Source organism: Apodemus sylvaticus, chromosome 12 (assembly GCF_947179515.1).
Source record: "Apodemus sylvaticus chromosome 12, mApoSyl1.1, whole genome shotgun sequence".
Lineage (NCBI taxonomy): Eukaryota > Metazoa > Chordata > Mammalia > Rodentia > Muridae > Apodemus > Apodemus sylvaticus.
Window position 1 is genome coordinate 25,947,854 of NC_067483.1, and position 15,013 is coordinate 25,962,866.

Below are 15,013 nucleotides of genomic sequence, written 5' to 3' on the forward strand. Positions count from 1 at the left end.
GACCTACCCTAACAGAAAAGAGTGAGCTAACCTCTGAAACCTAATGGTGGGCCTCAATTATGTGATAATTTGGATAGCTTCTTTTTCCTTTCCTACTACTAACTATTACAGATATGAAGACTGTCGTCCATCAGCTCCTTCCATGTCATAATACAAGAAATTTCAGGTTTTTGACTGCAGGAAAGAAATGAGGTCAAAAATACTGTGGCCAGCACTCTCTGTAAGCAGAAGAGTTCCTGACTTGCCTCCACAGTTGTCAGTGTATTCAGCTCACTGTCTTAAGGAAAGGGGAGTTCTCAGTGAATTTCTAAAGGCAACCTCTTACTGAGTTGTAAATGAACATAAATTTCTAGTATAGAAATTAGAACCGTTTATAAATTCAGATATTTAATGTATATAAAAGTAGCTAAATACATGTTCTCAAAGCCACAAAAGATAATTTCATACCATTATTACTACAGCAAATATAGGTAATATTGAAATAAATGTTATGACTGATATTTAATAGAAAAATGACCAAATACTTTTTTTTTTTTTTTGTTTTTTTGTTTTTTTGGTGTTTTGGATTTGGTTTTTTTCGAGACAGCCCGGGTGGTCCTGGAACTCACTCTGTAGACCAGGCTGGCCTCGAACTCAGAAATCCACCTGCCTCTGCCTCCCAGAGTGCTGGGATTACAGGCATGCACCACCACCACCCGGCTAACAAAATACATTTTTAAATGTGAAATTTCCTAAAATATATATTTCCTCTATGGAGGCCATATGTTCAGGTTCATTAATTTGAATGCATTTAATCCCTTGGATATACAGAAGAGCAGTAAGTATTTATGTAAACAGAGTTGGTTAAGAAAGCAAAAAAAAAAAAACTTTGTCAATAATCCCAGCTCTACTTTCTACTCAATAATATTTCAACATCTTAAGTATAATAATAGCATTAATATTCCTTACTACCTTTGGGCTGGTGTTCTCGGGTTCTATAAGAGAGCAAGCTGAGCAAGCCAGAGGAAGCATGCCAGTAAGAAACATCCCTCCATGAGGCATGTCCAGTACGGAAAGAACTATGTACAGTTTTTGTCATCCTGCCTTTCCTATTTCATTTGCAAGAGTATTAACGTTTTAATAATTAAAAGATGCTTCCAATACTTTCTAAAGCTAAGAACAAGAACTATAAGCACAGAACCTAAAGCTAAGAACAAGAACTATTAAGCACAGATACTATAAATACATATGGCTTATGTCAAAACACTCAGGTGCAGTGCACAGTTACAGGCACTAATTCTGTGCTTTGCTACATTTATAATGGGGCTGTAAGTAATCACACTCCATTTTCTACATTCCTTTCTACTTAGCTTTCTACTAGGCTATGTTTTCACAATGTGTAAATGAAAAATCAGAAAAGTGAGAGAAATGCAAAGCAGGATGAAGCAGAACTGCTGACAGCGCCAGGACCAAGTGGACTGGCCATGCAAGGGTCTCGGAAGCACAGTAACTTGTCTAGGCTCAGGGAATCCAGATCAAATGTGGCTCTTACACATTATTCCTTGTGCACACTTGGTTCTTAAAAACAACCTCTCCCCACTTACTCTCCCATTTGTGTGTGTGTGTGTGTGTGTGTGTGTGTTTTGTAATGCCTATGTAACCAAGTCTCTGGATTAATTTTATTTTACTTAAAGTACCAAAAAAAGCTCTGAGTTTCTCTCACTCCTGACTGATATATTAATATAGCAGTGAAGCAGATTAAACAACAACTCTATTGATCAAATGGCTGGAATAACAATTCAATATCCATAGCAAGCAAGAACAATTCATGTTTAAAGGGGATTTATATTGCATATTGTCCATAAGACACCCTGTAAGAGTCAGATTAAAATAAAAATCTGTTGCAATTACAATATCAAATTGTGACAGTATGAATTTAGGCAATGAGAAAGTACCAACTGTTATATAGACATATATACAACCTTATTGCCAATAATTCAAGTAATAGGGAAATTAATGATGAAAAGAATAACTGAAATGTAAGCCAATTTTAAATCTCATCACAAAAATATGAAAATTATTCTACTGATCAACAAGTCTGTCAGTGTACCAATACCATGCAATTTTTATCACCATTGCTCTGTAATACAGCTTGAGGTCAGGGATGGTGATTCCCCAGAAGTTCTTGCTATTCTGGGGTTTGTTTGTTTTTTTTCCCCTTCCCAGATGAATTTGAGAATTGCTCTTTCCATGTCTTTGAAGAATAGTGTTGGGATTTTGATGGGGATTGCATTGAATCTATAGATTGCCTTTGGTAGGATGGCTATTTTTATTATGTTAATTCTACCAATCCATGAGGATAGGAGATCAGTGGGTGGGGACATCCATATGGAGACAGGGAGTGGGGAAGAGGTATGAGATGTGGAAAAGGCAGAGGGTGGAAGGGGGGGAGGATAAAATATGGAATGTAAAAAATAAATTAATTAATTTAAAAAATTATTCTAAAAGTTCTTTAAAATTTTTTGATGGCTGTGTGAGGGTGTCATATCCTCTGGATCTGGAGTTACAGCCAGTTGTGAGCTTCCATGTGGGTGCTAGGAATTGTACTAGGTCTTCGTGCTCTTAATCTCTGGGCCATCTCTCCAGACTACTGAAACTTCTTACATATTCACTTAGAATAGTCTAGAATTATAGGCATAATCTTATTCTGTGATTCCAGTACTTATGCTAAGAGCAGGAGCTGCTATTCACTGAAAAAGGGAAGAAAAAGTTTAGGAAAACATCACAAAGCAGATATGTACAATATGACACATTTAAAAATTTTGTCCATGGGGACTCAAATACTTCTGCTCATCTGCTTCTTTTTAAAAACTTTAAAAAGCTTCTATCATCTTCCCTCTTTTCCCTAGTTCGCCTCAGTTGCCGAGGATGAATACTATTGGTAAAGGCTTACCCTTTATTCTTGGGGCTTTGCACCAAGACTTTTTTGAGTTATCTTATTTTCTTGAGTTATTTTCTTGTTATTTAATTGGTCTGGTTTTACTATTTAAAAAAAGTTATAAAAGTGTATTTTCACTTTTATTTTATTGTTTATATTTATGCATGTGTACTATGAATATTGTATAGTGCCTTCAGAGGCTAGAAACAGGTATCAATGATGAAAAAAAAAACTTCAAGTTTCAGAATAGCCAAAAATTAGGAGGCAATTTAGATGTGCCTTAACAGAAGAATGCATAAAGAAAGTGTGGTACATTTACACAATGGAGCATTGCTCAGTTCTTTAAAAAGTGACATCATGAAATTTGCAGAGGAATGGATGGAAGCAGAAAAAAATTTATCCTGTAAGGTATCTCAGACTCGAAAGACAAAGATGGTGTGTGTTAACTGTGTCGGTGTTAGCTATGAAGTCAATGATAATCAAGCTATAATCCATAGAACTACAGAGGGTGGATATAGAGTAAGGGTCTACTGCAGTGGTTCTCAACCTTCTTAATGCTGCCACACTTTAATACAGTTCCACATGTTGTGGTGATCCCAACCATAAAATTCTTTTGTGGTTGTGCTACTTCATAGTGAAATATGTATAGTAATGTATACATTTCATATGCAGAATATCTGCTATGAGCTCCCTGTGAAAGTTGTCTGACCCACAAGTTAAGAACCACTGGAAGGACCAGATAGCTTTCATTAGGAAAGAAAAGTAGAACAGATAGTTATGACAGATAAACTGACTGACAGACATTTAATACACAGGTTTTCTTGTATGTGACTCCTGTAAAAGCCTTTCTTTTCTTTTCTTTCTTTTCTTCTTTCCCTCACTCACTCACTTACCCACCCACCCACTCATTCATTCATTCATTCATGCATGCATGCATGCATTCATTCCTTTTTAGGTTTTTTGAGACAAGGTTTCTTTGAGGAGCCTGGGCTGTCTTGGAACTCTCTGTAGACCAAGTTGGCCTTGACCTCACAGAGATCCACCTGCTTCTATGTCCACAGTGCTAGGATTAAAGGTATGTACCACCACACCTGGCTTAAGAGCTTTTTCTTCCATTAAACTCTGAGTGTACAGTTATTTCTCACTAAGAAGGCATATTAATTCTAGAACACCAGGACGCTGGAACTGGAGTTACAGACAGTTCTGAGCCACCATGTGGATGCTGAGAAACAAATCTAGGTCCTCTGCAAAGACAGCAAGCACTCTTAAGCAGAGTCACACTCTAACTCCTGATTCAGAGATCTTACAATGCTTGAAATTTCTGCATACTGAATAATGTCTACTTTGTTGGCTCTAAACTTATTTGAACCAAAACCTGGCTATGTAATATTTTCACTCACTTCCCTACCCATCTCATTTTAGAACTGAGCCACGTATGTCTGAAGAAAAATTTACTTGGCATATAGATTATTTTAAAATAATACAATGTGATGAGATTCTAACAAGACTGAGTAAGAGACAAAACATACAAGCATGAATGAAAGAAGCAGCCAGACGGTAGTGGCGCACACATTTAATCTTAACACTTGGGAGGCAGAAGAAGGTTCATCGCTGTGAGTTTGAAGCCAGCCTGGTCTACAGAAATAATTCCTGACATTCATGGCTATACAGAGAAACCCTCAAAAAAAATCAAATCAACTAAATATATAAATGAAGAATTAAAGTACCATCCCCTATAGATTTTAGACCTAAAAAGATAATGAGGGACATTGGAAACTTTATGACAATAAAGCCAACAATTTACATGGAATGAAATATACCAACTACCACTGTTTGTTCAGAAAGAAAAAAATCTGAATTGGCTTCTCTTGTAAAAAATTTAAATGTACTATTTAAAAAGTTTACTTCAAGCTGGGCGGTGGTGGCGCACGCCTGTGATCCCAGCACTCTGGGAGGCAGAGGCAGAGGCAGAGGCAGGTGGATTTCTGAGTTCGAGGCCAGCCTGGTCTATAGAGTGATTTCCAGGACAGCCAGGGCTATACAGAGAAACCCTGTCTCAAAAACCAAATCCAAAAAAAACAAAAAAACAAAAAAAAAAAAGTTTTCTTCAAATAAAACTAGCCCAGGAAAAATAATTGGTAAATTCTATTAAGCATTTAGTATATAAAGGAAGTAAGGACTGAAAAGATGTCAATAAAGTGCTTGTCAAACAGTCATGAGAACTTCAGTTCACTCTCCTGGAACACAGGAAAAGCCAGTATGGCAGCTTGTGTCTGCCACTGAGAAATGTTGTTGACTATGCAAAAGAGTTGACAGGCTTGGGTTTCAAATTACTATCTATATACTAGAAAGTTCCTTGTGTTTCAGTGGTGATTTTTTCCCAAATTATTTTCTTCAGCTGCCTTTTCTATTTAAATTCATCATGCCTGGTGGTATATGGTATGAGTAACCTATTTGGCTTTTTTTTTCCCTCATTTTATCTGAAACCTGGATCAGGAGGTTGGTGACTGTACTTTATTGTTGGAGAGATGTTTTATGCACTGTGTAAACACTGTCTCTGTGTTATACAAATACTGACTTCTGAACAAGCAGAGATGATTACAGGCTAGACTTTGGTATTGTTAAGCATGACCTGTCTCAGTATTTTGTAAACATTCCCTCTCTCATCTTCTGATTGGTTTATTAAAACACCGATGACAGCCTATAGCAAATGCAGAAATAGGTGGGGCTTCTAGGAAGAGATAGGACCCTGGGAAGGAGTCAAATGTAGGAGGATTGCCATGGAGGTACAGAGGAAGAAGTAGGCTGGGCCTAAGAAGGATAGGTAACTAACAAGACACTAGGCAGAACTTAGAATAGAAAAAAATGGGTTAGTAAGTTAGGAGCTAGCTGGGAACAAGCCAAGCTATAAGGCTTAGGCATTCATAATAAATACAAGTCTCCTGTTATTATTCAGGAGCTGGTGGTCCTAAAGAAAGTCCTATAGTACACTATTCATTTCTTTGTAGCCTAAATGCAACTGTATGTGTGTCCTCACATAATTATACTGCTGGTCATTTAAGAATTAAACATATTTAAAAAAATATCTTTAGGGCATACAATGTCTTCCAACTCAGAGAGGGCACTGGAAAGGGCTGTCCCTGCTGAGAGTCTAAGTTGGTACCAGCAGTCTCTGCCTTTCCTTGATTGTCACCATTGACGTAACACATTCTTCTTCAGTATATTTAAAATTTAAGTTAACAATTAGTGCCATCTTACACTACTTTTAGAAAAGTAAGAAAGGATTTGATAAAACATGTTATCAAGTTCCTTAAGAATCTGCTGTGTATTGTTTTTTAAGTAAAAAAAAAACAATCTATTTCATGGATAATATTAAACTCATATACTTGCATTTTCCCCTTTAGGATGATAAGCATGTATTTTAAGTGATATATAGTTTTGACTGGTATTAAAAACTGAGCATTTATAAATGTTAAGATTATATTATTAATGTTTTGGAGGTATATCTATGCATCTTTCTATTCATCTAGCAATTTCATCTAGCATAAAGTATCAGAGATAAAAAAATCTTATTTGTACACAAAAACAGATAAAAAAGAATACCATTTGTTTTATTACATCACCAGTAACTTTTTCTGTATGAATTTTATTAATAAATTCTACTTTAAAACTAACTTTTATATGCCATTTTAGAATTCTACAGATAAAACTAATCAGGGTATCTACAAATAATTATTTCCCAAAAATTGTTGCATTTGTTTGAAAAAAAAATCAACAAATGCCAAAAGGCACAGCTGAATAGGTAAAATAATTTCTCATATTCTATAGCACAGGAGAGTAACTGTAATTAGCAGTTAATTGTAAAGTTCCAATTACGTAGTTGAGAGAGTTAACATTCCAAACACAAAGACATGATGTACATCTGAAGCTGTGGATATATCTGGTGATTACATACTGCATATATATATCAAAGGCCACACTGTTAGGCCTGATTATGTATCAGTAAAAAAACTTAAAGAGAACAAGTCAAACAAATTTAGGCGGACTAGAGAGAGGGCCCAGCAGTTTAGAATACTGCCTGCTCTTCTAAAGGACCCACATTTGATTCCCAGCACCCATACTAGCACTCCTGTCTCTAAATTCAAACACAGGGGGTCTCTTCTGGCATCATGGGCATTGCACACACATGATGTACATCTAGATATACATGCAGGAAAAAAATATATACATAAAATAAAGAGAAAAATTTAAGGGATAATTTTAGCTAAAGTTATTTCTCAAAATTTATGCTGTATTATAGAGAAAATGAAGATAATATAGGAAAATGTTGGGATCTGGGAATATTATGCAACAAATTCAACTTTTTGCCTATTTGCATAATGGTTGCTGTGAACTTTTAGGTGGGATAGCTCCAAAAAATGCTAAACTGTGGATTTTTTAAACAAAAAAATTTTATACTATGTAAAATATATCTTGGTTTTTACAAAAGAAATGTGAATATATCTTATAGAAAAATTTTCATGTAAGTAATAAATGCATTGGGAATTATAAAATCTGTTGGGATTATAACTATGCAAATAAGTAACTATGTGGCTAATTTCTTATAAAATAATTAACTACATTACAACCTAAGGCATAGGTTATCAAGTCTAGTGGGCATCACAACATACCATAGACTTACTGACACTGATACACAGACAAGAATTCCATGAGAATTTTGACTTTGTAGGTCTGGCAACTAACCATGATTATACTCTTTGTATCTATATATCTTTAATTATTTTTAAATTTTACTTTTTGTGTAAGGATATCTCGTCTGCAATATGTCTGTATACCATATCCATGCCTAGTGCTCGTGAGCCAGCAAAGAATGATGGATTTCTCAGGAACTGGAGTTATACACAGCTGTGAGATGCCATATGGGCGCTAGGAATTAAACCTGAGTCCTTCTAGAAGAGAAGCCAGTGCTCCTAACCTGTGAGCCATCTCTCTAAACCTAGACCTTTAATCTAAATGTAAGGAAAACAAAACAAAACAAATAGTATAAAAGTGGTACTTACCAGTACCGGAATTTGGAACCCAATGTAAAATAATGTGCAAAAAAGTTTTTTTGAGGTGGAAGTGGTCTGTCCAGGCGAAAGAATGTATGATGTTCTACACACGCTTTCCATAAGGTTTTACATGCTCTATAATTCACCATATTAAATCCCAGTAATGTTTCTCTAGATTCATGCTGTATTAAATGACAAAATTCAGAGAAAATGGGAAAATGTCAGGATATAATACTTTTGACAGTTGAGTTATGCCAGCCTTGCAAATGCTAATGTCCTTTAATGATTTTAATTAACAAAGGCTCAGTGAAATAAATAAAAAGATTTATCTCTATCATACTTAGAAATAACTTTAAAATTTTTACTATTTTCAGTAAATATTTATAAGTATTATTAGCTATAATTCTGCTTCAAAATAAAATCCTGGACCACAAATTAAATTTGTATAGATCTACAATTTGTAATTCTACCTTGATTAAAAGTAAAAATACTCATCACCCCAAGCATCATTATGAAAATCACATTCAAAATTGACTAGCATTATAATAGTTTTTCTTTTGACATAAAATATATTATATCAAAGCACACATCTCCTAAGTATCATATATATCTATATATATGTTTGTGGGTGTGCATGTAATATGTATATATTATATATGTAGTGTGTAACATGTACACAATAGTTTACCTACTTTACTGTTTATAGATATTAATATTTCCCAATTAGAGACAGAAGAGCAATGCTGTGTATCCGCATTCTTAGTGTGTACATATGAATATATATATATTAGCTAAGGTAGTTAGTATTTCCTGTCAGTGATAGTGTGTGTTCCATATACTCACAAACTTCAGTGATTTTTCTGGTTTTGTTCTGTGTCTCATTTGTGTACTAAGAAAGCATTTCACATTGTACCTTAGGCTGGCCAGGAATTCACTATAATGTTCAGTTCCCCCACCACCAATCTTTCAGGTGATGCATTATAAGCATGTGCCACGCCATCTATCTTCAGTTTTCCTTATTTCAGTGTCTTGAATTTTGGTTATAACATGTACCTCTTCTTGATTACTTTAATAAGGTTCAACATCTCTTCATCTTAATGGCAAACTGGATCTTGATTTTTTTTTTTTTCAAAGCATGACCCTCTTCTGCAGCTCAGGTTGGCCTTGAATTTGTGGCAATCTCGCTACCTTAGCATTTCCAATGTAGGAATTAGAGATTTAGGCCACCATGCCTACCTTATTTTAGTTTTTGAAGCAGGCCCTCACACAATGTAGCCAAGGTAGATTTTGAACTCACAACCTTCTTGCCTCAGCCTTATAAGTATCTGGGTACCATGAAGATACTGTCCCTTCTAAAGTGGTATTCAAGGCATTGGCATATTTTTCTGTTGGATAGCACATATAAGGAAGGCCCTGGAGTGGCATATTACTGCATATACAGCCAGTGCTATGTCACTCTTAATGCTATCTTTTGATGAATGTCTGAAACAATAAATCATTATCTTTAAGAGCTTCTTCTATGTTTTATACAAGAATATTTTCATCATGAAAATATTTTCCATAAATAAAACAAGATAAAATGTTCAGATATAAGAATGTAGTTTCATATTAAAAAGTAAAATGATTAAAGCATAACTTGTTTACTAGAAAGCTAAATAGCATCATTAACTATTGTTTATATGCAATAATAGCTTACATATTGTATGATATACAGTAAATATTATATAAGATGACAGAATACCTTACCAGACAGTATAATACAGTAAGTTTTTTCAGTGTGTGTACACTGTCTAATATGTGGCCTCCCTATTAAAACCATTGTTTCAAACACTCTGCATGTTCTTTTGACACTGTAATTGTATTTAAAATGTAATGACATTCTTTCTAATTTGTGAACAATGGACTTAAAGTGTCTTAAGAGGTTAAGTATAACAAGTTAAAGTTTGTATCTGCTGCTGCAGTTTTCTCATAATGTCTTGCTATGTAGCTCTGCCTGGTCTGAAACATCATTGTTAACCAGGGATATAACCTTAAACAAGAAGGTAACCTCCTGTCTATGCCTTCTGAGCACAAGGATTACAAGTATGCATCACTGTACCTGCCTATAACTTTGAATAGGTAAAAACAAATATTTAATAGAGAAAACATTGGCAATGTGACCTTCTGCAAAATACATCTGTATGTGGTCTTTAATCTCTTGCAAGTTTTTTGATGATGCTATATCTACAGGTAAACATAGTGCTAACTGAAACAATCTCTCAGAGAATAATTATGAGAAGTAAATACTAAAAATGGTTCACACATTACCAAACACATACACTATTTTCAAAAAATGTTACATTTCATAACTCTTGTTATTACTGTTAATGACAACACATTCACCGCAATCAGGTAACTTAATAGTGTTTCCTTTTTCAACACTCTATAGTTATTCCAGTAAATTATCTATTCTATAGGGTATTTTTTAAAGATTTATTTTAGTTATATGAATACACTGTAGCTGTCTCATACACACAAGAGGGCATTACATCCTATTACAGATGGTTGAGAGTCACCATGTGGTTGCTGGGAATTGAACTCAGGACCTCTAGAAGTCTCTTAATCACTGAGACATCTCTCCAGCCCCTATTCTCTAGTTTCTAGATAACAAGATTTATTATATATTCTTTTCTGAATATTAAATGAAATTTACACAAACACACACACACACACACACACAACTACAAAGACACATACATACATAAGAATGTTCAGTACCAGTATTAGTCAAAATATCCCCCCCACTGGGAAATAGTAAAACTGTCCCCTAACAGAAGACTAAACTGCTAGTTTATGTCATATACATGTAGTGGAATATCACATTAAGGAACAAACCACACAATATCATTGATGTTAGTACAATATAAATTGCATATTGTTAAAGAAAAGAAGGAAGTACAAAAGGACATGCTAAATGGCTTCACTTTTTAAACTTCACAACATATCTCAACGATTTCGTTGTAGAACAAGTGAGAATAATGCTGCTTATCTGTTGGAAAGGTTAGCTACTAGAAGTGCACAATAGATCCAATAGCAATAGGGCTCTATCATGCTCTACATAGTAATCTGAGTTTATCAAGTTATATACTTGATAAAATTATGGTTTATGTACTTTCTCCTACAAAGTTTCATTTCAATAAAAATTCTATTTGAAAAAATTTCCCATATTCGGTAAACATAAATGATAAAACATAGTCGCAAAATAGAAAAATATACTCTAGCAGACAGATACTGCAGTTAACTCAAATATATTCTTAAGATTGTGAAGTAATTTTAGACATATGTCTTGAAACATGTACCAATTTGCAAAGATTTATAAAAATTTAATATAAACCAAAGAACAAGGTTAGTTTTCTTGCAGTCTGTAAATACGCATATGATTTCTGCTAGGATCTCGCCCTAAACCATTATTTCTATATGCTTGGGATTACAGGCTTATGTCACCACACCAGGCAAAGCTAGTTTAATTTGATCAAGTAGTAAAATAATTTACAAGAGGAAGTTGTTATAACACTATACCAACACTTTGATACAGGATATAAACTACATCTTCAGCACTCTCAAACTGAAGTGAGCTTTCTATGAAAGGAAGTATTACTGATGTAGTATGAAGAAAAACCTTACAAGTATGTACTGTACTTTTGTTCACAGTGACACAAAGTTTTAAATGTTTTTAAAATCAGTGTGTGCTCATGGAGCTGTGGGTGCACATACATATGTGCTAAGAAGCTAGAAGATCACCTCAGGTGGTATTTCTCAGGAATGTCTCCTTACTTTTGGAGAAAGAGTCTCTCATTGCCCTGGGAGTTGAAGGGATCACCCTGTGTCTGCCTCCTCATTGCCACAATTAATAGTCCAGCTTTTCTACTTGGTCTCTAAGCATCACACTCAAGTCCTTGCACTTCTAGAAGCACTATACAAATTGAATCATCTCCCCCCACCTATGACTAAGCAATTTTAAAATATTTCATTTTTATCAATAATTGTTAATCAATACTCACCAATTCTTTTCTAAGTTGAATAAAAAACTGTTTGCATTTAAAAGAAATTTTTACAATCTTCAACCTGCATAAAAGAGAATTGGAGTATTCAAAATACTGCTAAAGAAGAAAATATACAAAAATTGGGAAAATTATAGGTATTTTTTATATATTATAGATTTTGAAATTTTCATATGTTTATAAAATGAATAGTAATAAATCTATCCACCATTAGCTCCAACTCGCTTTGATGTCACCATCTTTATTCACTCCTAACTTCATGGTACCTTTTTAATTTCTGTTTTTGTTATTAATAACCCCAAATATGTTTAGTGCTCTGCATGTGCACATGTGCACATAGGTGGGTGGCCATGGTCTTAAGTTTAGTGTGTACTAATATGTTCATATTTTATCATATAATCTTTAATACATACAATAAAGTAAAACATATGGTGCTTACTATAAAATTAAAGAAAATCTAGGTACTCAACTGAGAAAAAAATTATTAAACTATATCTACCATGAATTATGTATTTAAATTTTCTATTTTCAGAAATTTTCAAAGATTAAAATCTCAGAAATATAAATAACATTTAAGTATTTTAATATGACAAAGCATGCATAAGAGAAAAATATAAAATTTGAGAGTTTTGTAAAACATTTTAATCTTAAAACAATAACTACTTTTATCTGACCCTTACATATTACCTTTTTAAAAACATATATAACTTACTTTTGTTTTTTGTTTTTTTTTTCTAGACAAAGACTCACTACATAGCCTTGGCTGTCCTAGAACTTACTCTGTAGACAAGTCTTGTCTGGCTCTGTCTCCTGGGTGACCACCACACTAGCCTAAATAAATGCAATTCATAAAACACTAACTTTTCTACATTCCATGATATGCTCCATGACTCAACATGGTTTGGTTCCTTGTAATAATGATATAAAGAGCGATTCTCAGACTTTGGAGCCCATGATACTTAAAGGCCATGAGACCAAAGAGACTGAATCTTAGTAAAACATGATTTGGAACCCAATTTTCTAACATTTCTAATATTTTCACAGTAATTCTATGTTTTGATTTTTTGTGACTCACACTCATATCCATTAAAAAACTGTGAGTACTTTCAGAGAATAACTTCTCAAATTTCAATCACTTCAGAAGACAAATACATAAGTGTAACTCAGGCAGAACCATTTAAAGTAGAGGTTTTAGGTCTGAACTTTGTACTGCTGGGAATTAAATCCAGAACTTTACACGTTAGTCAAGTGCCCTAACACTAAGCAAAATCTTACTTTACTATTACATCTTGTGTTCTCACTACATAGAGATAAAACATGGATATATTTTCTCATATGAGAGAGGTTTTTCTTTTAAAAAGTGAAAAGACTGAGTATAACACAGCTTATATTTGTGGAAAGTAAATCATTTGAAAATTTTTAAATAGATATATTTTTAAATGTATACATCATCTACCATTTAAAAAAAAATCACACAAGGAATAAAATACAAAGTGTTATTCATTTCTAAATTAATAAGAGAGAAAACCTAATTTGTAGTCATCTTCACTTTACAAAGGCCAGAAAAACATCAATTTTCAACAACAACTGGATAAGGATCTCTAGCAAAAGTCTACTTGCATGACTTCTGTCTGTCACAAATGTAGTTTATCAAGCAATGATTAATGCCCATTTTGTATACTAAAATAGCTATAATGCTTTTTCTTTGTTTCCATGTCCTTGGTTAATCTTTTATAGTGAATTAAACCAGCCTGTCTGTTATGCTTCATATATATCTCTTGTGAATAGTACACACATACATTTTCAGTCCCATCTGTGTATTTCTAAGATGACAGATGAAAGAATAGCAAGTGCATGGAAATATGTTCAACAATATTTGTCATAAAAGGATACAAAGCAAAATTAAGATGGGATATTATTTCATACCTGCCAAGATGTTTTAAGCCAAAAGACAAACAATAAACTGTGGGGAGAATATAGTAAAATTGATGCAACAAAGAGCCCCCAATAAGGAGGAAAGGTGATAGCCCAGCCTGAGGGGAAAGGTTAGCACACTCAGAAGCTCCACTCTTTTGTTTATGCCCCTTCCAACACCTCTACAAGCATGCAGTGTATCACTGGGTTGTTTGTTGAGACAGCGATTTTTGGCTGTCCTGGAAGTCACTCTGTAGAACAGGCTGGCCTTGAACTCACAGAGTTCTCTGCCTGACTCTACTTCCCAAGTGCTAGGATTAAAGGTACCTACCTGAGCACTAGAGTCTTAAGTGTCAAAAGAAAATTAATGAGCTGTGAAACAAAATGGTATGTACCTAAGGGATATAGTATCACTGAGCAATAAAAGCATTGATATATGCTCTTTATATGAATGTCAAAACATGCTAAACAAGTCACTCAAACACACAGTATTTCATTTGAGAATATCCAGAATATACATATGATTAGGACTGGTGGTAAGAGGCAAAACAAGAGATAGAAAGTGGTTCCTAACAATCTTTTGTAGGTAAGGAAAATGGTTCAAAATTAGATTGGTAATGCTATGTTCCATAACCACACTACAAACATTGATTAGATTAACAGTGGATTTCATAAAGCATATCAATTACACAACAAACTTTTAAGACCCACTTTAATAATCTGCCTCTTTAAATTTCAAGGATGATTGCTGTTTTTTCTGAAGAACTTAGTTTAGCATTCCTCACAAAATAGGCTAACTAGTAAAAGATTCCTTTAATTTCTGTTTGAGAGAAATCTAGTTTTCTCTTGCTTCTAAAATAAAAGTATAGACTAAATTATAAGGCTTTTTTCTTTGAACAATTATCTAAAGACAAGTACCATGCAACTCTTAAACTATTTCTCTACCAAAATCTTCTTTCAAGATTCTCCCTTTAACTTTGATTCTCTAGAAACTTGCAGCTGAACCCAGATACAACTTACTAAATGAAAGGACCCATATAACCATTCCTTAGCTGAAACTTCACAATTACCGGACAAAGGCTGTACTTAGG

The 15,013-nt window shown here is 34.0% G+C and overlaps 1 protein-coding gene across 3 annotated transcripts in view; it reads right to left on the bottom strand.

Moving 5' to 3' along the window:
- Ptpn4 (protein tyrosine phosphatase non-receptor type 4) overlaps window positions 1–15,013 on the bottom strand; it is a 159,819-nt gene that overhangs the window by 61,141 nt on the left and 83,665 nt on the right. For all 3 annotated transcript variants that reach the window (XM_052200080.1, XM_052200078.1, XM_052200079.1), the window contains exons 11-12: window positions 12,009–12,072; window positions 7,978–8,150 (exon numbers count right to left, since the gene is read on the bottom strand). In XM_052200080.1, coding sequence (XP_052056040.1) covers window positions 7,978–8,150; window positions 12,009–12,072 — 237 coding nt within the window. The remainder of the gene's footprint in view (window positions 1–7,977; window positions 8,151–12,008; window positions 12,073–15,013) is intronic.